Genomic DNA, 27,441 nt, shown 5'->3' with positions numbered 1-27,441 from the left:
AAGGCAAGGGCATCAAAGGTGATGGAGAGTATACAATTTAATTGATCAGTAGCTGCAAAAATGCCATGATGAATTGCAGCCCAAAGGCGAAATAGAAAGTTGAAAGTGCAGTGAAAACTTTTTTAAAAAATTCATTCATGGGAAGTGGGAATGACTGACAAAGCTAGCATTTACTGCTCTTCCTGAAGTGCCCTCAACTGAGTGGCTTGATAGGACATTTCAGAGGGTGGTTAAGAGTCAACCACATTGTTGTGCACCTGGAGTCACACGTAGCCAGACCAGTTGAAGACGGCAGATTTCCTTCCCAAAAAAATTTTTTTTTTTAACAACAGTTGATGAAAGCTGTCATTACTGGGATTAGCTTTATATTTCACATCTATTGATTGAATTTAAATTCCACCAGCTTGTTGGTGGGATTTGAACCTGTGACCTCAGAGGATTAGACTGAGCCTCTGGATTACTAGCCTAGCGACATTACAACTACACCATTGTCTCCCTTTCTTGAACTGTTGCAGTGTATTGGTGTAGAATACCCACGGTGCTGTTAGGAAGGGCATTCCAGGATTTTGACCCAGCAATTGTGAAGGAATGGCAGTATACTTCCAAGTCAGGATGGTATATGGCTTTGAGGGGAACTTGCAGGTGGTGGTATTCCCATGTACCTGCTGTCCTTGTCCTTCTAGGTGGTAGAGGCCATGGGTTTGTAAGGTGCTGTTGAAGGAGGCTTGGCGAGTTGCTGCAGTGAACCTTGTATATGGTATGCACAGCTGCCAATGTGTGTCAGTAGTGGAGGGAGTGAATGCTTATTGTGGTGGATGGGATGCCAATCAAGCGGCTGCTTTGACCTGGTTGGTGTTGAGCTTCTTGCCTGTTGTTGGAACCCCATTCATCCAGACAAGTGGAGAGTACTCCATCACACTCCTTGACCTTGTAGATGGTGGACAGGGTTTGGAAGATATGAAATGAGTTACTGGCCACAAAATTCCCTGATCTAGTAGCCACAGTATTTATATAGCTAGTCTAGTTAAGTTCCTGGTTCAATGGTAACCCCCCCAGGATGGTAGAGTGCAATTCAGCAATGGTAATGCAGTTGAATGTCAAGGCGATGGTCATTGCATGGCATTTGTGTGGTGTGATTGTTACTTGCCACTTATCAGCCCAAACCTGAATGTTGTCCTTGCCTCGTTAAATACGGACATGGACTGTTTCTGTATCTGAAAAATCACACATGGCAGTGAACAGTGCAATCATCAGCGAACATCACCATTTCTGACCTTATGATGGAGGGAAGGTCATTAATGAAGCAGCTGAAGATGGTTGGGCCGATGACGCTACCCTGAGGAACTCCTGCAAAGGTGTCCCAGGACTGAGATGATTGACCTCCAACAACCACAACCATCAGTGTCAGCTGTGGCTCAGTTCATAGCACCCTCGCCTTTGAATCAGAGGGTTGTGGGTTCATGTCCCACTCCTGGAAAAACCAAGAACTGTGATTGTACTCGAAAGAAGTTGCAATCTGTGACTGTTGGTAACTCGAAAGAGTTTCCTTTGTGCCAGGTATGACTCTAACCAGTGGAGAGTTTTACCCCCGATTTCCATTGGCTTAGGTTTTGCTAGAGCTCCTTGATGCCACACTCAGTCAAATGCTGCCTTGATGTCAAGGGAAGTTGCTCTCACCTCACCTCTTGAGTTTACCTATTTTGTCCATTTACTTTCAAGAGAGGGCATAAAAATGCAACGTTATTGACAGCAGGGAAAGCCTGAGGTGGACACCTGAGTATGCAGAATGGTTGTGGCGACAAGGCTGATGGCTGACAAATGGTTCAACAAGGGCCAAGGACAGTTTGGGTCCCATTTTGACCCTCTAACTCACAAGGCTGAAAATTCCTGCACTCCCAAAACTGCATTCCTCAGTACTGTCAAACTTTGGACATTCCTCATCCAAATTTCAGTCCTCCTACTCCCAGAATCCCATCTCAGTTGTCATAAATCCATAGACTGCATTCCTAAAGCTCCCTAATCCCAAAACTGTCTCTCGTGTTCCAAACCTTCAGACTTCTGTCTTCTACTGATCCTGCCTTCCAGACCTACATCTGTGTTCCCAGAACCTCAGAATCCCCTTCTAATGCTCCTGCATTCTTAGATCTGCCCCCCGTCCCCCCAGCTGTAATTACAATTTACCATGAGTGTGCCATGAAAATTGAGGTAGTTTTGGAGATTAAGTAAATCTGGATTATTTCAAAGGATATGTTAAAAGATTATCTGCTGAAGCCCTAACTCTGCGTAAACAACAGCCAAAACTGATCTTCAAAAATGCAATGTTTTTGTTTCTGTTGTCCTACCCAGAAGATCATAAGGAAAGTAAAACCAGTGGTTATAAATGAAAACTTGTGAAAATTAAATTCAAGATGGCTGTGCATTTAAAAGTGATTTGTTGTTTGGGCACCGCATTGGGATATTGAGTAGTGTGATCTGGCATACTGTCCAGTATCCGGTTGGTTCAGTTGTTAGAATCTGAGTAAGAAGTTTGAGAGTTCAAGATTTACTCCAGGACCTAGTAGAGGCTGATACTTCTGTGCAGTATAGAAGGAATGCTGCATTGACAGAGATATTGGCCCAGATCTTCCGGTCAGCAGCGACACCCCATGGCTGTCACTGCTGACCACGATTGAAAGTGTACCCTTACCATTTTACGCTCCTGTCCCGGAGCAAGATATCATGAGCAGGACAGATGAGGAGAAGCATCAGCAAGAACACACCCTCCTCCTGAAGTCACCAGCTCAAGTAACTCCCCTTAAGGTCAGCATGCTTGCAGTGTTATGGTGTTTTTTTTTTCAAATATATTAAGGATTTTTGAAGCTATTTCTAATACTTCAAATACTTTTAATTACTGTAATGAGTTTGTGGGGGTGGGAATGGTGAGCACTGTCACAAGGGGGTTGGGCGATGAGCATTGTCAGGAGGGGGGCTGGGGGGGAGTGAGCATTGTCTTTGATGTGGTGGGGAGTGAGCAGGGGGCTGAACATTGGGGGGCAAAATGAGGATTGTTGGGGCGGGGAGGTGAGCAGTATCACGAGGTTGGGTGAGGAGTGGTGAGCATCATCAGGATGTAGGGGGATGAGCATTGTCGGGAAGAACTGTGAACGGTGTGGGAGGGGTGAATGTTGTTGGGAGGAGGAGCGCGGTTGAGTGGTGGCAGGACGTGACTGTTTTTAGGCTATTGGGGTACAAGTTGGTATCAACCTTGGCTTGGTGGTAGCATTTTCATCTCTGAATCAGAAAGCTTTGGGTTCAAGTCCCACTGCAGAGACTTGTAAACGTAATCTAGGCTGGCACTTCAGTGCAGAACTGAGGGAATGCTACACTATCAGAGTTATCATCTTTCAGAGACTTCATCTGCCCTCTCATGCAGGTGTGAAAGATCCCACAGCACTATTTCAAAGAATAGAAAGGGAGTTCAATATTTATCCCTCAACAAATATCCCTAATATAACAATGTGGTGATTATCTCATTTCTGTTTATGGGACTAGGCTGCTTGGAAAAAGTGACTGGTTTTCTCTGCTGCATTTCAAAAGTATTTTAATTGGCTGTGAATAGCTTTGCAGCATCCTGAGGCTGTGAAAGGTGCTTTATAATTGCAAGTGATTCTTGTTTTCCCCAGAGTACTTCAAGAAAGAAAGCGCATAAGCCATTTAGTAAACTTCATGTGGTTTGTTGAAAAGCTTAATTTCTATACTGTTTACTTTAAAGGCATCTTAATACTTACAAGGGCTGCTTTAAAATAAAAAAAATTGAACTTAATTTTAGAATGAAAATCCTGCTTCTGTGATGGAACTTCTTAGATCCTACAGTTCTTTTGTTTTTCCCCGTTGTGTATTTGAATCTGATGACAGCAATTGCACTCAAATCAAGCAACTTGACAGAGCAATATTTCAAAAAATAATGGCGCTTGGTGTTGTATTATTGATCTTGTGATCCATGTATCGTATCGTTTGACAATGCAGCTTGTATGATCTTAAGCAGTTAATTAGCTGCTTAATCATTCCACTCTGGTGGCTGCTCAGAATGTTGATGCTTTTATTTTATCCTCTTTTATTGCTAATTGTGGCGAAAGCTTACTTTTTAGGTAAGTGCTAAATTAAATCTTAGCTTGTTGGTCACATTTTTGCAGCAGCCTGGTTAGAGAGATGTAGGGCACAAGTTGTTTAGCTCTCCAAGGTAAAAGTTGAGAAGTACCTTGAATGCAAATATTATTGGATATATCTGTTGAACTAGCAGGAAGTCAGATTAGATGGAATTATAACGAATGGTTCCTCACCAGGTTTCATAAATTACGGAATGCACCACCAAACAAGGCCTGGCAATAGCTGGTGGCTATAGGGCTTTCTGGCTGATATTCAAAAAATAGCAACTAAAAGGCCTTTAGCTGTCAAAATGGGCAGAAAAAGGTACTTAATATTTTGGGATGTCTAAATTCATACTGTCTGGCCCTCTTAAATTGTCTGATCTGAGGGGTGCTCATTTGAATAGCCTATTTACCTTGCTTTGTGTTCTGGGGATTAGGTTTTTCTGGATGTAAAACATAGGAAAATTGGTGCTTCAGCCTCATCCAGCCTGGCTATTTTCTATTTTCCTATGTAGTGCATTAAGCCATTCCTTTTTAAAAGCAGAATACATCAGTCACAGGAAGACAAATGGTTTGTACATTAAAACTTGTTGCAAAGCAATAATATTCAATTTTAAATCTTGGGAATGGTAGGTGTAATTCTGAAGCTAGGGTCTTGCTTTAAATATATATTCTTAATTGTCACAGAGGGAACATGAAGTCAGATATTTTTGAGACCTAACCAATGTTTTTTCTGCTTGGTTCTTATTGCAGGAGCCACCCAGGGATAGAAATAAATGATGGAATTACTCAAACTATGTGTTAAACTATTCTGATGGAGAATATTTTTTACAACTTGGTTACTTCAATCAAAAGTTAGATTTTCAGCTGGCCTGCCATGTTCAAGAAGTTTAGTTGGTGCATGTAGTAGTAATCACGTGAAAATGAATATTTTGACCTGTGCTCTGTTGCTTGCCCTCCTTCACCCACACAACTGCATTATCAATTCTGGTACTGGTTGAATTCATAGTCTATGAAAGCAGCAGGAACACTAGTGTGAGATGGAGAATTACTCAGCACTTGTACCGCTGTGGCCTAATTTTTAACCCACTGCTTCTCCCTATCCTGTGTTCTAACAGGACAAGGAAACAGTGCAAGGATGACTCTCCCTTATCCTGTTCCTGACATCCACCTGTTACCTGGTATATGTTTTGACTGCCATTTGACTGCATGAAATTTGAATAACTAATTGAAACACCGTATTTGGGAGACATACAGAAGAAGGAAGTTACAGAAGGAAGAAGACATACAAGAGGAAAGAGAGGATATTAAGGGTTAGAATCCAAGATGCAGAAATAGTTAGGAGAGAAAATATGGGAGCTATACAGAGCTAGCGTGAAAAAGAGGAAGACGCAGTGCAAGACAAATTAAATAGGAGTGTGAGAGGGAAGATATTTTATTAAGGAGGAAAGCAGCTATTGTACTACAAGTAAATGAAGCTACTGGTTCAACTACTGTGACTTCAGAAGCAATTTGCATTTCTATTTGATGAAAGTGCCAAAATCTGTACTTCGATATATATTTCAGTTCCAGCAATCCATAGCTGTAAAGTTCATTCAAGAATGTGGACAGGATTTTCCCCGCAGGCTTCAGGACCCTGTCTTCAGGTTCAAATAGAGGTCAGAAGCCCACACTCTGTGGGGAACAGTCACTTGGCTGTGATTTTCCTCAAATTAGCCAATTATGACTAGCGGGAGAGCTTGCTGTCTAATTAATGACGGTGGGAAGACTCTTGAAGCTGGAGGTCCAATAGGAGGCCCTTTAGCTCAGAAACAGTAGCAGGCTGTCTTTGCAGGTAAGTGAGAGGGTGCCCCAAGATGGGGGTGCACTCTCCAAACTTTTTAACTTTAACATAAAACTGTCTTCAGCAGCTGGGTCCCTCCACAGGGCGGCCTGACCTGAAGCCAGCTAGCAATAGGGGGCCTTTTAAGCCTGCATGGAATGCTGGCCCTTCAGTCTGCTGACAGGAGGAGGTTTGCAGGCAGCTACACTGATCTCCAATATCTCCAGGGAACTGGAGGTTGATTTGAAAATTCCATTTGGCCTCCAACAATAGGTCTTACTAGGCCTTCAGCAAACTGAATTGGCCACCTGGCACTTGCAGGAAAATGGCCCAGGGCAGGATGGTGCTGGGAAACTAGCACGCTGGGTTGCTCATAAATTTATGCGCCCACCAACCTCCATGCTTAGCCCTGTCATCGAATAAAAATTCAGCTCTGTTTTTTTTTGAAAATTACAATTTCATCTCAGGAATTGCAAACTTATTTAAATGGAGCCAAATCATATTAGAAAGCATGAAATATACCTAAAGGCAAGGGGACCTTCGTTGAAGAAAGGATTAGTGTTTCTTTCTTTCCCTGCTAAACAAAAATGCTTACCATTAATGAGAATAGAATGAGTATTTCAGCTGAACAAAAAAAATTGTTGAAAAGTGACTGGCTTTAGCTTTTAATTGTTATAAGTTACCCTTTTAAATCATTACTGTTGTAATAAATTTGAGTTAATGTTTCATCGTAAATATTGTTTAAAATTATCATTTTTTATGCAGAAGTGCTGCTGTTACGCTTTAATCTACAAATCTGTTAAGAGCACTTCATTTGCTGCAGAAATTGGATGACCAGCTGTTGGATACATTCTCTTGCCAGAGAATATGGTTGGGCTTGCCACATAAATTGGCCTTGAAGTGCTGCAAAATTCTAGCAACTCTATCTATAATATTTAAAAGAAATAGTAGAGGCATGAATTGGAAGCCAATTAGGCCTAACATTGGTAGTGAGAAAATCCTGAAGAGCAGTTTAAATCATACCATTGATTTTCACAGAGCTCAAAACTTCTGTGGCATTAACTTACATAATGGATTGCTTCCCATAAATCTAGTGGAATTATTTTAAAGAGCCAACTTAATTGATGAGAACAAATACAATGGATATAATTTACTTGGATTTTTAGGAATTGAAAATGTCCCCCATATGAGGTTTATAAGGAGAATTAAGGCTCATGGTGATGATGGTAATGAGCTAAAATGGTTTCAAAATATGTTTTGCAATAGGCAACAGAATGTGATGGTAAAGAATAAATAATTAAGGGCTTGTAACGGAGTCTCTAGCCAACCTACTATATATGATGAGAATGCTGACTTGTACTTTAGAGTATTATCTGCTGAGCAGATAAGAATGAGAAATTAAGAGAACTCAGAGACTGGAGCAATTAGATAGGGTAGGGATAGGGATTAAATGAATTAAAGAACCTAATATAAGGTAATGCATATTGGAAAAGGAACTCTGACAGTAGAAAAGGACCTGGTGTGCCATGATTGATCAGTCAATGTCAGTTTCTCTGAAACAATAAGGTTCATCAGCGATCTGGGTGCACCTCCAGAGCATTTGACTGTCAAAATCGTCTTCCTAATCTTGTTAATTATCAGGTCGGAAAGCTAGTGAACCCCACTGCGGCCATTTCCAGGAGCACCAATAGGATTAAATGTCCATCAGGCAGCCAACTACTGCACTTGGGGTTCCTGTGTCTAGAAAGGCAAAGAATCCCCGCCTGAGACCTGAGTGCTGGCAGCTCTTCAGTCCCAGTAACACCACTGGGAGTAGCTGGCCACTGCTGGGACTGCAGGACGGCCTGCAACAACAGAATCAGTGGAAGAGAGGTGAGTGAAGTGGGCTTGCCAGGGCCAGTTAGGCATGCCCAGGGGTGGAGGGCAGTGGTCGTAGTGGATGAGAGGGGGCGGCTCTTACAGCAGGGGCCATCCTTGCCATCAGGGGGCATTTTGTGGGCCACAGCGCCCAATAATGAGGGTGCTAACACCCGCCCCCGCCACCCCCATCCGCACCAAGCCTGTAGGAAGACTGTCATGCGCATGTACTATGTACTTGAACTAAGCACCTGACTAAACTTGTTTGTGTGGATACCTTGCGAAGAACCTAAGAAAGAACACAAGAAATAGGAGCAGTACAGACCCTCAGGCCTGCTCTGTCATTTAAATTGCCACAAAAAGAAAAATACTGTGAATGCTGGAAATCTGAAATATAAACAGAAAATACTGCTGTGTTTTTCACTAGATCCTGTTTATAGCACATAAAAAGTTGGAAAATATTCAGTGTACAATACCAATTCATTTTCCAAAAAATCTCGTTAGTAATTTTTAAAGCCCCTTCTGTTGTCTGGAGTATATTTGGATGACGTGTGGAAAATTCAGTCACAAGACAGCTTTTGAAGCAAAACTAGAGTCAGTGGGAATCAGGGGATATAACTGTGCTGTTTGGAGTCATACCAGCACAAAGGAAGATGGTTCTGGTTGTTGGAAGTCAGTCATCTCTGTTCCAGACATCACTGCAGAAGTCCCTCATGGGTAGTGTCCTAGGTCCAACCATATTCAGCTGCATCATCAATTCCATCATAAGGTCAAAATTGGGGATGTTCGCTGATGATTGCATACTGTTCAGCACCATTCACGACTTGTCAGATGCTGAAGCAGCTCATGTCCAAATGCAGCAAGACTTGGACAATATCTAGGTCTGGGCTGACAAGTGGCAAGTAACATTCGAGCCACACAAATGCCAGGCAGTGACCATCTCCAAGAGAACGAGAGAGAATCTAACCATCACCACTTGACATTCAATGGCATTACCATCGCTGAATCCCCCACTATCAACATCCTGGGGGGTTACCATTGACCAGAAACTGAACTGGACTAGCCATATAAATATGTGGTTACAAGAGCAGGTCAGGGGCTAGGAATCGTGTGGTAGGTAACTTGCCTCCTGACTCCCCAAAGCCTGACCACTATCTACGAGGCACAAGTCAGGAATGTGATGGAATACTCTTCACTTGCCTGGTTGTGTGCAGCTCCAACCACACTCAAGAAGCTTGACACCATCCAGGGCAAAGCAGCCTGTTTGACTGGCACAAATATTTACTCCCTCCACCACTGACACCAGTGGCAGCAGTGTGTACCATCGAAAAGATGCGCTGCAGAAACTCACCAATTCTCCTTAGACAGCACCTTCCAAACCCACAACCACTACCATTGAGAAGGACAAGGGCAGTAGACACATGGGAACACCACCACCTGGAAGTTCCCCTCCAAGCCACTCACCATCCTGACTTGGAAATATATTGCAGTTCCTTCACTGTCGCTGAGTCAAAATCCTGGAACTCACTCCCTAACAGCACTGTGGGTGTACCCACACCACATAGACTGCAGCGTTTCATGAAGGCAGCTCAGCACCACCTTCTTGAAGGCAACCAGGGATGGGTAACAAATGCTGGCCTTGCCAGCGACACCCACATCCCATGAATGGATAAGAAAAAGTCGTTATGTAGCTGTACTTAGAAACAGGTCAAATGTTTAATTTCTCATAGTTGACAACCATTAAAAAATGTTTTGTCGCCCTGGATTTGAGTCATTGACTAATTAAAATGAGTTTGAATACTTTGAATTATTCACTATAATGGCTTGTAAATACACAAGGCAAAGTTTCAAAACTTGAATGTGATTTAAAGAATCTTTTCTGACTTGTTATCTCCCAGTTGGCCTCTGGAATTAGCCAAGTTTATCCACAGGACACCCAGTGGAGCTGCTGGCTGATGTTACTACACCTGACATTAATGGAGTGGTCTCCTTGATAGAAGAAGACCAAAAATAGTGTATCTCCACATGACTAACTAATAGGGGACATCCTTATTTTTATTTCTAAAAGCTGAATGTCATTGCCAGAAGTGTATAGATCTAAATATGATGAAGGGCATGTTTGTTTTTTTTTGAAGGGTATGTTTGGTGTTTTTTTTGTAAGTATTATTGATGGGTTTTCTAAAATACTGCAGTAAGAAATCATGGAAGTGGAATTGGTGCATTCCACTGTTTTCACATCACTGAGCAGCTGACAGGTGTTTTTGGTCCTTGCCTTGACAGGGCTCACCAGATTTAGCATTTCAAGTGAAGTTGTGATGACTTCCATGTTTTCCAACTGAATAGTTAGAGCAAGGCAAGTTCTTAACCAAGAGCATGGATACCAAAAAGATTCTTGGTGTGCATAACGTATGATTCAGTGACGTAAACTATACAGGTGCATACTCAGTCATCTTCATTGGCAAAACAGGCTGCTTACCTTTATAGCAGGTGTCTCTTTTATGCTGAAAAAAGCAGGCTGATGACCCAGAATTCCAGATAGGGCAAGATTTCTCTTTGCTAGCAACATACAATTTCAGAAGCACCCAGTTTGGAGTATACATGTGGAAAAAAATAGCCTTTTTCACATTTACAGGCGATGTTATAATGCGGTTATACTACCATTCTAGCTTTGATGCAGTTTTGTTTTGATCAGCATGAAAGTAGCAGCATAGTTCCAGAGTCTTAAGTGCATACTGATTCTGGAATGAATTAAAACCACAGTGTGGGAGCGGGTAGTGCTTACCACTCATCTTCATTTAAAATCCTTATTATGTACCACCACACCCATCAGCACAAAATTTAACTTGACACCTTCCCATCTTTTTCTCCTCGGCTTCTATACAGTGTGACTTCTCTAACTGCTATTTCAATCTCTAACACAATTTCCCTCCATTTGTTGAATTCATTGCTCACCTGGCTTCACGAGCTTCTCCTTCCTCTCTCTCTCTCTCTCTCTCTCTCTCTCTCTCCCCCTCTCTCTCTTCCACCCCCCCAACCACCACCTCCCCAACACTTAAATTCACCTAGCCATAGTGACATCACCCCTCTTCCTAACCACTCCCTGTGACTCTACAGGAAGGTATCTTTGCTTTCCAAGCACCCTAAAGAGGATGGAGAGGTTTAAGGGTTGGAATTCTGGAAGGTGGGGCCTAGGTGTTTGAAGGGAAAGATGCATGTAAGACCAGAAGAGTAGCGTGTGGAGGACTGGGCTGTGTGTGAGTAGAACAGGCTACAGAGGTACGGAAGGGGTAGGCTGGAGATCATCCATTGATTTTAAAAACAAGAACGAGAATTTTAATTTGGAGACATTGTGGATTGAGGGCCAATGTAAATTAGCGACAATAGGGGTGCTGGGTGAACAGTTTGTGTAAGATAGGGTACATCAACAGAGAGGGCATGAACAACAGAGTTTTAGTTGGGCTGAAGTTTGGGATTGAAGGACAGAAAGAGAGCATTGAGTCAGAAGTGACAAAAACATGGATGAGGATTTGAAAAACAGATGGGCAGAGGAGGGATGAGATGTGAGTTATTGTTGCAGAGAAGGGAACAGAGAGACTCATGGTCATTTTAATCCAGTGTTCATCACTTGACCAGACAGTGAGCATAATATAAGAAATAGGAGTGGGAGTAGGCTATTTGGCCCCTTGAAACTGCTCCACCATTCAATAAGATCATGGCTGATCAGATTGTGGCCTTAACTCCACATTCCTGCTTGCCTTCTATAACCCAACTCTTTTATGGATCAAAAATTTATCTGGCTCAGCCTTAAATATATTCAATGACTCAGCCTCCACTCCTCTCTGGGGAAGAGACCCCCCAAGATGGGGAGGTGTTGGCATCGTGGTGTTGCCACTGGACTGGTATTCCAGAGACCCTGAATAATGCCCACAGCAGATGGTGAAATTTGAATTCAATAAAAATTTGGAATTAAAATCTGACGATTGTTGTAAAAACCCATCTGGCTCCCTAAATGTCCTTTGGGGAAGGAAATCTGCTGTCCTTACCTGGTCTGGCCTACATGTGACTTCAGACCCACAGCATTGTGGTTGACTCTTAAAATGCCCTTTGAACAAGACACCCACATCCTATGAATGAATTTAAAAAAAGGATTAATGATCCTCAGAGAAGAAATTCCTCCTCATCTCTGTCTTAAATGGGAGACCTCATTCATAAGATCATAAGAAATAGGAGGAGTAGGCCATTTGGCCAGTCAAACCTGCTCCACCATTCGATAAGACCTTGGCTGATCTGATTGTGGCTACACTATCTTGCCTGTTCCTCATAACCCTTGCCTCTTTTGTCGACCAAAAATCTGTCTAACTCAGCCTTGAACATATTCAATGAAACAGCCTCCACTGCTCTCTAAGGGAGAGAATTCCATAGACTAATGATGCTATGAGAGAAGGAATTCCACCTCATCCCTGCCTTGAATTGGAGACCACTAATTTTGAAACTGTGTCCTCTAGTTCTAGCCTCCCCCACAAGGGGTGACATCCTCTCAGCATCCAGCCTGTCAAGTTCCCTCAGGGCCTTTTATGTTTCAATAAATCATCTCTCATTCTTCTAAACTCCAATGGGTATAGGCCCAACCTGCTCAACCTTTCCTCATAAAATGACCCCTTCATCCCAGGAATCAGCCTAGTGACTCTTCCTGAATTGCTCCCAATACAAATATATTCCTTCTTGAGTAAGGAGACCAAAACTGTACACAGTACTCTAGGTGCAGTCTCACCAGTGCTCTTTATGGTTGTAGTAAAAATTCCCTATGTTTACACTCTCTGCTCCTTGCTATAAAAGCCAACATTCCATTTGCCTCCCTAATTACTTGCTGCACCTGCATGCTAACTTTTCATGATGCATATACAAGAACACCCAAATCCCCACCGCAGCATTCTGCAATCTCTCTCAAGTTAAATATTATTCTACTATTCTTCTGCCAAAGTGAACAACTTCACATTTTCCCTATATTCCATCTGCCAAATTTTTGCCCAGACACTTAACTATCTATATATATCCCTTTGCAGACTCTCTGTATCCTCCTTACGACTTGCTTTCCGACCTACCTTTGTATCATCAGCAAATTTGGCTACGATATATTTGGCCCCTTCATCTAAGCCATTAATATAGATCATAAATAGCACTGATCTTTTTGGCACCCCATTAGTTACACTTTGCCAACCTGAAAATGACCCATTTATCCCAACTCTTCTTCCTGTTAGTTAGCCAATTCTGTATCCATGTTAATTGTTACCCACAACTCCATGAACTCGTATCATGTGCAGTAACCTTTTAGGTGGGACCTTATCGAATGCCTTTTGGAAATCCAAAGACACTACGTGCCCCTAGCCAAATTGTTCTAGTACAGCTGCAACACTGGCATCTACCTGGCAATGTGGAAAATTGCCCAGGTATGCCTTGTCTGCAAAAAGCAGGACAAATCCAACCCTGCTAATTATAGTCCCAGCAGTCTATTCTCGCTCATCAGCAAAGCAATGAAGAATGTCATTGACAGTGCTATCATGTGGTGGTTAGTCAGCAATGACCTGTTCACTGATGCTCTTTTTGGATCCTGCCAGGGTCACTCAGCTCCTAACCTCGTTATAGCTTTGGTCCAAACATAGACATAAGAGCCTGAGCTCAAGAGGTGGGGCAAGAGTGACTGACCTTGACATCAAGCCAGCATTTGACCAAGTGTGCCATCCATGAGCCTTAGCAAAACTGAATTCAATGGGAATTTGGGTGGTGGGGGGGATTCTCCACTGGTTGGAGTCCTATCTAACACAAAGGAAGATGGTTGTGGTTGTTGGAAGTCAACCATATCAATCCTGGGGCATCACTGCAGGAGTTCCTCAAGGTAGTGTCCTAGGCCCAACCATCTTCGGCTGTTTCCTCAATGACCTTCCCTCCATCATAAGGTCAGAAGTAGGTATGTTCACTAACGGTTGCGCAATGTTCACCAGTTGTGACTCCTCAGATAATGAAGCAATCCATGTCCATATACAACAAGACCTGGACAATATCCAGGCCTGGGCTGGTAAGTGACAAGTATCATTCAAGCCCCACAAATGCCAGGAAATGACCATCTCCAACAAAAGAGAATCTAACCATCACTCCTTGACGTTCATTGGAATTACCGTCTCTGAATCCCCCACTATGAGCATCCTGGGGGTTGCCATTGATCAGAAACTGAACTGGACCAGCCATACAAATACAGTGGCTACAAGAGCAGATCAGAGGCTGAGAATTCTGCAGAGAATAGCCCACCATCTGACTGCCCAAAGCCTGTCCACCATCTACAAGGCACAAGCCAGGAGTGTGATGGAATATTGTCCACTTGCCTAGAGGAGTGCAGCTCCAAAAACACGTGAGAAGCTTGACACCATCCAGAACAAAGCAGCCAGCTTGATTGGCACCCTATCTACCACATTCACTCCCTCCACCATTCACTCCCTCCACCACCGATGCACAGTGGTAGCAGTATGTACCATCTACAAGATGCACTGCAGGAACTAACTAAGGCTCCTTCAACAGCACCTTCCAAACCCGTGACCTCTACCACCTAGAAGGAGAAGGGTGGCAGATGTATGGGGACACCACCACCTGGAAGTTCCCCTCTAGTCGCACACCATCCTGACTTGGAACTATATCACCGTTCCTTCACTTTTGCTGGGTCAAAATCCTGGAACTCCCTAACAGCACTGTGGGTATTCTACAGCACATGGATTGCAGCAGTTTATGAAGGTAGCACACCCCTACCTTCTCAAGGGCAATTAGCGATGGGAAATAAATGCTGGCTTAGCCAGCAATGCCCACACCCCATGAATGAATATTATCCAACGCATATTTATCCACCTTGCTTGTTGCATCCTCAAAGAACTGTAATAAATTTGTCAAACGTGATTTCTCTTTTACAAAACCGTGTATATTCTGCCTGATTGTATTATGGTTTTCTGAATGTCTTGTTACTATTTCTTGATAATGACTTCCAACAGTTACAGATGTTAGGCTAACTGATCTATAGTTTCCTGCTTTCTGTCTCCCTCTTTTCCTGAATAGAGGTGTTACATTCTTGGTTTTCCAATCTACTGGGGCATTTCCTGAATCTAGGGCATTTTGGAAGATCACAAACAATGCATGCACTATTGCTGCAACCGCTTATTTTAGCACCCTAGGATGCAGGCCATCATTAGACTTTTAATTCCAGATTTTTATTGAATTCAAATTTACCCACCACCTGCCATGGTGGGATTCAAACCCAGGTCCCCAGAGCATTGCCCTGGGTTTCTGGAATACTAGTCCAGTGACAATACCACTATGCCTTCCCTTAATTTCAGAGAAAATGTATTGCAGGAACTTCAGGACTAAAATTCGTCAAATCCCCAGGACCTGATGGCCTACATCCTAGAGTTCTTAAAAAAAAAACACCTCCAGCGATAGTGAATGTACGTTTTAAAATTTTCCAAAACTTGGATTGTTGCAGCAAATTGCAAATTAGTAAGTACTATTCAAGGAAAGAGAGAAACTGGGAACTACTGAGTGGATGAATTAGATTGGCAAAGATAGCCTAGAAGATGATTTTATGGATTGTTTTCCTGACAGTTTCTTAGCGCAGCGAGTTCTAGAGCCAAACAGACAGCAGACTATTCTAGAACTGGTAATGTGCAATGAGAGAAAATTAATTAATGACCTCATAGTAAAGGTGCTCATAGGTAGCAGTGATCAAAACCAGATTGAATTGAGTGGGTCTAAGATGAGTGTTTTAAACATAAATAAGTGCAATTATGAGGACATGAAGACAGAGCAGGCTAAAGTGATTGGGAAATTGGGTTAAGGGATGGATTGGTAGAGATGCAGTGGCAGACATTTAAGGAAATATTTCATAACACTCAGCAAAAATACATCCCAGTCAGAAAGAAAGACTAGGGGAAGGACACACCATCCTTAGCTAACTAAGGAAGTTAAAGATAGTACCAAATTGTAAGAAAAAACGCACAATTCAGCAAAGATTAAAGGTGGGTCAGAAGATTGGACAGAATATAAAAAACAGCAAAGAATGACTAAAAAATGAAGGAGAAATTAGAGTGAGAGAGAAAGCTAGCTAGAAATATAAGAACAGATAGTAAGTTTCCACAGGCATTTACAAAGGAAAAGAGTAATTAAAGTGAGCATTGATCTTCTGGAGAAAGAGCCTGGGGAATTAATAATAGAAAATAAGGGAATGGTGGATGCATTGAACAGATATTTTGTGTCTCTTCACTGTAGAAGACTCAAATAACACCCCAGAAATAATTGTAAATCAAGAGGTGAAAAGGAGGGAGGAACTTAAAGCAATTACAATCACTGGATAAAGGTTACTGAGAAAATTATTAGAGCTAAAGGCTGAAGAGTCCCCAGGTTCTGATGGATTTCATCCTTGGGTCTTAAGAGAAGTGGCTGCTGAGAGAATAGATGCATTGGTTTTAATTTTCCTAAATACCCGAGATTCTGGAAAAGTACCATCAGTTTGGAAAATGGATAATAGCAAAAATAACTCCTCAAAAAGAAAGAAGGAAGACAATGCGGGAAACTTCAGGCCAGTTAGTCTAACATCTGTCACAGGGAAAATGCTGGACACTTAGAAAATCGTAAGCATAGTTTTATGAAAGGGAAATCGTGTTTGACTAATTTATTTGAGTTCTTCGAAGAGGTAGCAAGCAACTTGGATAAAGGGGAAACCAGTAGATGTGGTGTACTTGGATTTCCAGAAGGCATTTGACAAGGTGCCACTTCAAAGGTTACTATACAAAATGGTGTAGGGGGCAACATGATAGAGGATTGGTTAGCTAACAGGAAACCGATGGATAAATGGGTCATTTTCGAGTTGGCAAAATGTAACGAGTGACACAGGGACCAGCGCTGGGACCTCAACTATTTACAATCTATATCAATGACTTGGATGATGGGGCGGAATGTATGGTTGCTAAATTTGCTGATGACACGAAGATAGATAGGACACTAAATTGTGAAGACACATGAGTCTGCAAAGGAATATAGATAGGTTAAGTGAGTGGACAAAAATTTGGTAGATGGCATATAATGTGGTAAAATGTGAACTTGTCCACTTTGGCAGGAAGAATATAAAGGAAATATATTATTTACATGGAGAGTGATTGCAGAATTCTGTAGTACATAGGGATCTGGGTGTCCTGGTACATGAATCACAAAAAGTTAGTATTCAGGTACAGCATGTAATTAGGAAGTCAAATGGAATGTTGACATTTATTGCAAAGGGAATGAATATAAAAGTAAAGATGTACAAGGCATTTGTGAGACCACATCTAGAGTACTGTTACAGCTTTGGTCTCATTATTTAAGAAAGGATATAATTTCATTAGAAGTGGTTCAGAGAAGGTTCATTTGACTCATTCCTAGGATGAAGGGCTTATCTTATGAGGAAAGATTATACAGGTTGGGCCTGTATCCCTTGGAATTTAGAAGAATGAGATGTGATGTTATTGAAACATAGAAGGTCCTGTGGGGACTTGACAGAGTGGATGCTGAAAGGATGTTTCTCCTTGTAGGGAGAGACTAGAATTAGGGAACATAGTTTAAAAATAAGGGGTCTTCCGTTTAAGGTGGAAATGAAGAGAATTTTTTTCCCTCAGAGTCGTTAATCTGTGGAATTCTCTTCCTCGGATGGGGTGGCGGCCAGATCATCGAATATTTTAAGGCAGAGTTGGATAGATTCTTAACTAACAAGGGAGTGAAAGGATATAGGGGGTAGGCAGGAAAGTGGAGTTGAAGCTGCAATCAGATCAGCTATGAATTTCTCAATGGCAGAGCAGGCTTGAGGGGCCGAATGGCCTTCTCCTAATTCAGATGTTCAACATAAGGAGGCTGCAAAGAGATATATACAGGTGAAATGAGTGGGCAACGATGTGGCAATCGTTGATGTGATGTGTATGATGTGCGAAAGTGAGAGGTTTGGCCGTAAGAATAGTAAAGCAAAATATTTTTAAAAATGCACGGAACTTGTAAATGTTGATGTTCAGAGGGACTTGGGTGTTCTCGTGCAAGGAACACAAAGTTGTTATGCAGGTACACCAAGCAGTTAGGAAGGCAAATGATATGTTGCTCTTAATTGCAAGGGGATTGCAGTACAAGAATATGCAATTCATGCAATTATACAGAGCTTTGGTGAGACCACACTTGGAGTACTGTGCACAATTTTGGTCTCCATACCTAAAGAAGGTTATATTTATCCTAGAAGGAATTCATGGAGGCAGCACGGTGGCGCAGTGGTTAACGCTACTGCCTTGCAGCTCCAGGGACCCAGATTCGATCCTGACCTCGGGTGCCTGTCTGTGTGGAGTTTGCACGTTCTCCCTGCATCTGCGTGGTTTCCGCCAGGTGTTCCGGTTTCCTCCGACCATCTAAAGACATGTTGGTTAGCTAGATTGGCTGCGGTAAATTGTGTGAGAGAGAATATATGCCCTGTGATGGACTGAGTCCTGGTGTATCCCTCCCGACTTCCCGCAACCCTGAATTGGATGAAGTGGTTCTGGAAAAGTGAGTGAGGAATTCAACAGTGGTTCACTAGACTAATTCATGGGTTGAGGGGGTTGTCCTATGAGAAGAGAATGAGCAGAATGGACCTATACTCCCAAGAGCTTTGAAGAGTGAGAGCAGATCTCATTGAAAGTTAAGAATCTGTGAGGATTTTACAGGGTAAATGCTGAGAGGCTGACCTCTTGGTTGGAGAGTCGAAAACTAGGGGTTGTATCCTCACTATATGGGTGTGACACTTTGGGCTTAAATGAGAAATTTCTTCACTAAGGATTGTGAATTTTTCAAATTCTCAACCTGAACTCTGTGGATGTTCATTTGTTGGGTATATTCAAGGTATATTTATGCACTCCTAAGTGTATCAAGGGATGCAGGGATCAGCCAGGAAAGTGAACTTGAGGTCAAGGATCTGCCATGATTTTATGAAACGGTGGAGCAAGCTCAAGGGAGCATGAGGCCCCTTTCTGCTTCTATTTCTTATGTTCTTAAAGCTGAAGGCAACCCACAGTTTTAGATTGTTTACTATTGCCATTTGTACTGACTTCAGATGATTCTCGTTTTACATCCAGTTTGGACCATTATTTTGGCTTATGTTCATTTTTCTCCCTGTTTTCCAGTCAGTTTATTTTCCCTATATTATTTTCTTTTTATTGTGTGCTATTAAAATATTGATTGAGACTGATATATCGTACAAACTCACATCTGGCATTGGAGCAATGTATCCCAAGTAATTTGAACATAGGTAAACCTTTTTTTTATGAACCATTTGTCCAAGTTTCAAACTCCGTTGCACTTTTATAACCATAAGTCATTTTTAAAGTAAAGTTGCATACTTGCACTGACCAAGTATAGTGCTCACCATTATTAAAAAGTACATCAGACAGCAACTTGAGGTGCCAGCATATGCGCAGTAAAAATGCAGAAATCAGTAAGTTACTGTTCGACTTACTCTGCTCCTGAGAAAGCTTTGCTATAATGTTATCTTGCTGAGAAACTCGGAATTCAAATATGTAGAAGGATGTGGAGTTATATGACAGATACCCACTAAACATACTAGAAAAAGTTATGGCTTGTCTATTCTATTGTAACTTTTTAATGGCATGTGAAGCCTTAATTACTGCCAGGCGAGCACTGAAAAATAACTTGCATAAGTCTCATTCCTTCAGGTTTTAATTATCGTTAATTATTGTTGGAGATTGATTTATATTTTTTTCACTTTTTCTTTCTCTAAATTCCGTCTTCCGTCCCTTCTGTTTCTTTCTTAAAACATGATAGCATTTTTTTCCTTTATCCTTTCATGGGTTGTGGGTGTCACTGGCATGGCCAGCATTTGTTACCCATCCCTAATTGTCTTTGAGCTGTGTGGCTTGCTAGGCTATTTCAGAGAGCAGTCTAGTGTTAACCACATGTCACATGCAGGCCAGAACGGTAAGGACGGCAGGTTTCCTTTCTTAAAGGAAATTAGTGAATGGGATGGGTTTTTACTACAATCGCTGATAGCTTCAATGTCACCATTCCTGAGACTAGCTTTATATTCCAGATTTATTAATTGAATTTAAATTCCACCAGTTAACTGTGGTAGATTTGAACCCATGCCCCCAGAACATTAGCCTTGGCCTCTGGATTACAAGCCCAGTGACTTTGCCACTATGCCACCATCTCCCCATGACTGAGCCATCAGGAAATAAACAGTTACTTTGTAGTACAGAACTTCAGTATTGTTAAACAGAGGGACATGTTGAAATAGCTTTTCCTCTTGCACTCATCAGGACAAACGTAAGAATGCCAAATTTCAAACGATCACGCCAATTTATACTACAGGAGAACAGGCTGCTGATCGGTTGGTGTGTCGACTCTGATTGCCTAGGGCATTGCCATAGAGAGCAATAAGGGTGAACAATCATGAGTGCACGAATAGCTACACTAACAAACCAATTTAAGCTGATCAGTTGAGCTCATAACGTGGCTCATTTACGCTTGTTTGAAGCGACATACACAGGGACCAGTTCTCTGCAAACAGAAGGAATATGTGCAATCCTTGCGTGTTTTTTTTTGAATAACCTGGGATCTTAAGGAGCCTAAAGTTCGCTATCGTTTTTTTCCATGCCACACCAATCAGAGGCAACATGCCAACCAAACAACACCCTTTTTCCCCTGTATAACAGTTGTGATCGTTTGAAATTTGGCATTCTTGCATTTGTCCTGATGAGTACAAGACAAAAAGCTTCGACAACATGCCTCTTTTCCCAGTAATGAATCGAAGTAACTGAAAAACTGTTACAGCTCTTGTATTTTCCTTTCTGTAACTGAGTTTCATTCATTTTCTTCACATGCCTGATGGATGCAATTTTTGTGTCACTAAAATAACTCCCATAAGCATGGGAGAATTGCAGATTTAGGAGTATTGCTCAAACCCTTTAACTGGAATTACTGGCTGGTTCAGTCAAGCATGTATGTTCATTGTTAAATAAACTAAAATGCTCCATTGTACTCCCTTTTGCCTCTAACTTATACTCTGTTTTCTTTAATTGCAGAGCTTGGTTCTGAAAATATAAGAACTTGTTTCCAGATTATAAATGCTTACATTTTCTTGACCTCTTCAGAATTTTTGCAGGTAATTATGAAATCTTTTCTTTTAAATGATCATTTTTTCCACTATCAATACCATTTCAAGAACCAAATTGTTGCATGGAATGATCAGTTTTCATGTCTTTTCCTTGTACTGTTACTGTTATTACTTGGTAAGTTCCTTCATTTTGCCAAGCTTGTTTAGCTTTTTGAGCCAGTTTCATTAGAACATAAGATATAGGAACAGGAGTAGGCCATTCAGCCCTTCGAACCTGCTCCACCATTCAATCATATCATAGCTGATCTTTTACTTCAACACCAATTATCCTACAATTTTCCGGTATCTCTTGATGTTATTAGTATGTAGAAATCTATTGATTTCAGTCTTGAATATACTCAACGACTGAGCCTCCATAACCCTCTGGAGTGGAGAATTCCTAAGATTTACCACCTTCTTCCTGAAGAAACTCCCCCTCATCTCAGTCCTAAATGGCCTGTCCCTTATTCTGAGACTCTGTTGCCTGGTTCTAGACCACCCCGCCTACCACCCCAGTCAGGGGAAATATCCTTCCTGCATCTACCCTGTGAAGTCCTGTAAGAACTTTGTATGTTTGAATGAGATCACATCTCATTCTTCTAAACTTCAGAGAATAAAGGCCCAGTTAACCTTTCCTCAAAGGACAGTCCCTCCATCCGAAGGATTAGTTTGGTGAACCTTAATTGCACTCCCCCTATGGTAAGTATATCTTTCCTTAGATAATGTGACCAGAACTGCACACAATACTCCAGCTGTGGTCTCACCAGGGCTCTATATATTGCACTAAGGCATCTTTACTCCTATATTCAAATCCTCTTGTAATAAAGGCCAGCATCCTTCTTTACCTTCTTAATTGCTTGCTGTTCCTGCATGTCAGCTTTCAGTGACTCATGAACAAGGACACCCAAGTCCCTTTGAAGTTCAACACTTCCCAACTGGAATGAAATTGGACGGACCGCCCGGTATCAACCTAGGCGCTGGAAATGACAATGGCAAACTCAGCCCTGATGACCCTGCAAAATCTAATGATGACCATGAAATCATTGTCGATTGTCATAAAAACACATTTGGTTAGGGAAGGAAATCTGTAGTCCTTAATTGCTCTGGCCTACATGTGACTAGCCTGTGACTGATCTGTTGACTCTTAAATGTCCCAGCAAGCCACTCAGTTGTATAAAACCACTACAAAATCTCAAAACAGGAATGAAATCGTATGGACCACACAGCATCGGCTAGGCACTGGAAATGACAATGGCAAACTCAGCCCTGTTGACAAACAAAGTCCTCCTTACTAACATCTGGGGGTTAGTGTCAAAATTGGGAGAGCTGTCTCACAGACTAGTCAAGCAATAGCCTGACACATTCATCCTGACGGAATCATATCTTACAGATCATGTTCCCGACATAACCATCACCATCCTTGGGCATGTTCTGTCCCACTGCCAGGACAGACCCCGCAGAGGTGGCAGCACAGTGGTATACAGTCAGGAGGGAGTTGATCTGGGAGTCCTCATATTCAAATCCGGATCCCAAGAAGTCTCATGGCAACAGGTCAAACATGGGCAAGGAAACTTCCTGCTGATTACCATGTACTGCCCTCCCTCAGCTGATGAATCAGTGCTCCTCCATGTTGAACACCACTTGGAGGAAGCATTGAGGGTGGCAAGGATGCAAAATGTGCTCTCGGTGCGGGACTTCAATGTCCATCACCAAGAGTGGCTCGGTAGGACCACTACTGACCAAGCTGGCCGAGTGCTAAAGGACATAGCTGCTAGACTGGGTCTGTGGCGGGTGGTGAGGGAACCAACAAGAGGGAGAAAACATTCTTGAACTCATCCTTACCAACCTGTCTGCTGCAGATGCACCTGTCCATGACAGTATCGGTAGGCGTGACCACCGCACAGTTGTTTTGGAGACAAAGTCCCACATTGAGGATGCCCTCCATCGTGTTGTGTGGCACTACCACCGTGTTAAATGGGATAGATTTCAAACAGATCTAGCAACTCAAGAATGGGCATCCATGAGGCTCTGTGGACCATCAGCAGCAACATAATTGTACTCGAATACAATCTGTAATCTCATGGCCCGGCATATCCCCACTCTACCCTTACCATCAAGCCAGGGGATCAACCCTGGTTCAATGAAGAGTGCAGGAGGGCATGCCAGGAGCAGCACCAGGCACACCTAAAAATGAGGTGTCAACCTGTGGCGAAGCCATAACACAGGACTACTTGCGTGCCAGACAGCATAAGCAGCAAGTGATAGGCAGAGCTAAGCGATCCCACAACCAACGGATTAGATCTAAGCTCTGCAGTCCTGCCACATCCAGTCGTGTATGGTGGTGGACAATTAAACAACTCACTGGAGGAGGAGGTACCACCAATATCCCCATCCTTGATAATGGGGGAGCCCAGCACATCTGTGCAAAACATAAGGCTGAAACATTTGCTACAATCTTCAGCCAGAAGTACCGAGTGGATGATCCATCTTGGCCTCCTCCAGAGGACCCCATCATCACAGATACCAGCCTTCAGCCAATTCGAGTTACTCCACGTGATATGAAGAAATGGCTGGAAGCACTGGATAGTGCAAAGCCTATGGGCCCTGACAATATTCCGGCAATAGTACTGCAGACTTGTGCCCCAGAACTTGCCGTGCTCCTAGCCAAGCTGTTCCAATACAGCTACAACCCAGCATGTGGAAAATTGCCCAGGTATGTCCTCTACACGAAAAGCAGGACAAACCCAACCTGGCAAATTACTTCCCTATCAGTCTACTCTCCTTCATCAGTAAAGCAATGGAAGGAGTAGTCAATAGTGCTATCAAGCTGCACTTGCTTAGCAATAACCTGCTTACTGATGCCCAGTTTGGGTTCCGCCAGGACCCCTCAGCCCCTGACCTCATTACAGCCTTGGTTCAAACATGGACAAAAGAGCTGAACTCCCGAGGTGAGGCGAGAGTAACTCCCCTGACATTGAGGCCGCATTTGACTGAGTGTGGCACCAAGGAGCCCTAGCAAAACGAGTCAATAGGAATCAGGGGAAAACTCTCCACTGGTTGGAGTCGTACCTAGCACAAAGGAAAATGGTTGTGGTTTATGGGGGTCAGTCATCTCAGTTCCAGGGCATCACTGTTGGACTCCCTCAGGGTAGTGTCCTCAGCCCAACCATCTTCAGCTGCTTCATCAACGACCTTCCTTCCATCATAAGGTTAGAAGTGAGGATGTTCACCGATGATTTCACAATGTCCAGCACCATTTGCAACTCCTCAGACATTGAAGCAGTCCATGTCCAAATGCAGCAAGACCTGGGCAATATCCAGGTTTGGGCTGACAAGTGGCAAGTAACATTCGCACCACCCAAGTGTCAGGCAATGACTATCTCCAACAAGAGAGAACCTGACCATCACCCTTTGACATTCAATGGCATTACCATCGCTGAATTTCTCACGATCAACATCCTGTGGGTTACCATTGACCAGAAACTGAACTAGACTAGCCATATAAATAGTGTGGTTACAAGAGCAGGTCACAGGCTAGGAAATGTGCAACAAGTAACTCACCACCTGACTCCCCAAAACCTGCCACCACCAACAAGGCACAAGTCAAGAGTGTGATGGAATACTCCCCACTTTCCTGGATGAGTGCAGCTCCCGCAACACTCAAGAAACTTGACACCGTCCAAAACAAAACATCTGGCTTGAATGGCACCACATGCACAAACATTCACTCCCACCACCCCCACCGACGCACAGTAGCAGCAGTGTGTACCATCTACAAGATGCACTGCAGGACTTCTCCAAGGCTCCTTCAACAGCACCTTCGAAACCCATGGCCACTGCCATCTAGAAGGACAAGGGCAGCAGAAAGATGGGAACACCATCAACTGGAAGATCTCCTCCAAGTCACTCAGCATCCTGACTTGGAAATATATCACCATTCCTTCACTGTCGCTGGGTCAAAACCTTGGAATTCCCTTCCTAAAAGCATTATGGTGTAGCTGCACCACATGGACTGCAGCGATTCAAGAAGGCAGCTCACCACTAGGGATGGGCAATAAATGCTGGCTCAGTCAGCGATACCCACATCCCATGAATGAATTTTTAAAAATGTCACCATTTAACAAGTTCTGTGTTTCTGTATCACCCTCGCATTTCTCCACATTGCATTCCATCTGCTAAATTTTGGCCGCTTGCTTGGCCTCTCCAAATCGCCTTGGAGCGTCTTTGCATCCTCCTCACTACTCTCATTTCCACCTAGTTTGGTGTCATCTATGAACTTGGAAATATTAAGTTCAATCCCACATTCAGATCATTGAAATAGATTGTGAATAGGTGGATCCAAGCACTAATTCTTGCAGTACCCCACTAGACACAGCCTGCCAACGTGATGATGGCCCATTTATTCCTACTCTGTTTTTTGTCCATTAACCAGTTTTCAATCCATGCCAGTGTATCTTCCCCCCCAATCCCATGTGCCTAATTTTGTTTACTACCCCCTTGTGTGGAACATTATCAAAAGCTTACTGAAAATCTAAAGATACCACATCCACCAGTTCCCCCTTGACTGTTCTGTGAATTACAACCTCAAAAAACTGCAACAGGTTTGTTAAGTAGTCGCTTAGTCATACAGAACTTTAGTATTGCTGAAAAAAGAGGCATACGATCAAAGCTTTTTGTTTTGCACTCATCAGGACAGCTTGCAAGAATTTTCCATCCTAATGGGGAAAAAACAATTTATACTGAAATTTATAAGCTTCTATAAATATGTGAAGAGAAAAAGATTAGCAAAGACAAATGTAGGTCCCTTACAGTCAGAAACGGGGGAAATTATAATGGGGATCAAAGAAATGGCACAAGGATTGAACACGTATTTTGGTTCTGTCTTCACAAAAGAGGACACATAATTTTCCAGAAATGGTAGGGAACCAAGGGTCTAATGAGATGGAGGAATTGAAGAAAGTCAGTATTAGTTAAAAAATGGTGCTAGAGAAATTAATGGGGTTAAAAGCTGAAAAATCCCCAGGGCCTGATAATCTATACTCCAGAGTACTGAAGGAAGTGGCCCTGGAAATATTGGATGCATTGGTGGTCATCTTCCAAAATTCTATGGATGCTGGAGCAGTTCCTACAGATTGGAGGGTGGCAAATGTAACCCCATCATTTAAAAAAGGAGGGAGAGAAAAAACAGAATTACAGACCAGTTAGCCTAACATCAGTAGTGGGGAAAATGCTAGAGTCTATTATAAAAGATGTGGTAACAGAACACTTGGAAAGCATTAACGGAATTAGACAAAATGAGCATGGGTTTATGAAAGGGAAATCATGCTTAACTAATCTACTAGAGTTTTTTGAGGATGTAGAACAGATAACGGAGAACCACTGGATGTGGTATATTTGGATTTCGAGAAGGCTTTTGATAAGGTCCCACATAAGAGGCTAGTTGGCAAAATTAAAGCACATGGGATTGGGGGTAATATACTGGCAGGATTGAGAATTGGATGACGGACCAGAAAAGGGTGGGAATAAAGGATCTTTTTCCGGGTGGCAGGCGGTGACTAGTGGTCTACTGCAGGGATCAGTGCTTGTGCCCTAGCTATTCACGATATGTATAAACGACTTTGCTGAGGGAACCACTGCAATATTTCCAAGTTAGCTGATAGCACAAAACTGGGACAGGGTTGTGAGGGGGATGCAAGGAGGCTTCAGGGTGATTTAGACAAGTTGTGTGTAGTGTGGGTAAACACATGGCAGATGCAGTATATCATGGATGGTTATTAGCCATGATTGAATGGATTAACCATGATTGAATGGCGGAGCAGACTCGATGGGTCGAATGGCCTAATTTCTGCTCCTATGTCTTATGGATAAATGTGAAGTTATACACTTCGCTGTGAAAAACAGAAAGGCAGAATATTGTTTAAATGGTGATATATTGGGAAATGTGGATGTGCAATGGGACCTGGGTGTCCTTGTACACCAGTCAATCAAAATAAATAAGCAGGTGCAGCAAGCTGTTAGGAAGGCAAATGGTATGTTGCCTTCATTGCAAGAGGATTTGAGTTCAGAAGTAGAGGTGTCTTACTGCAGTTATACGGGGCCTTGGTGAAACCACACCTGGAGTATTGTGGGCAGTTTTGGTCTCCCTACCTAAGGAAGGATATACTTGCCATAGAGGGAGTGCAGCGAAAATTCACTTGGCTGATAGCGGGACTGTCGTATGAGGAGAGATTGGTTCGACTGGGCCTGTATTCACTAGAGTTTAGAAGAATGAGAGGAGATCTGATTGGAACGTATGAAGTTCTAACAGGGCTAGACAGACTGGATGCAGGGAGGATATTGCCCCTGGTTGGGGGGCCTAGAACCAGGGACCACAGACTCGGGATACAGGGCAGGCCGTTTAGGACTGCGATGAGGAAAAATTTCTTCTCAGAGGTTATCCTGTGGAA

General features: G+C 42.7%; 1 protein-coding gene across 4 annotated transcripts in view; it reads left to right on the top strand.

Moving 5' to 3' along the window:
* ipo11 (importin 11) overlaps positions 1–27,441 on the top strand; it is a 712,707-nt gene that overhangs the window by 386,459 nt on the left and 298,807 nt on the right. For all 4 annotated transcript variants that reach the window (XM_078549030.1, XM_078549021.1, XM_078549038.1 and 1 more), the window contains one exon: positions 20,925–21,004. In XM_078549030.1, coding sequence (XP_078405156.1) covers positions 20,925–21,004 — 80 coding nt within the window. The remainder of the gene's footprint in view (positions 1–20,924; positions 21,005–27,441) is intronic.

Source organism: Cetorhinus maximus, chromosome 1 (assembly GCF_964194155.1).
Source record: "Cetorhinus maximus chromosome 1, sCetMax3.hap1.1, whole genome shotgun sequence".
Taxonomy (NCBI): Eukaryota; Metazoa; Chordata; class Chondrichthyes; order Lamniformes; family Cetorhinidae; genus Cetorhinus; species Cetorhinus maximus.
This window is presented reverse-complemented; position numbering and strand designations above follow the sequence as displayed.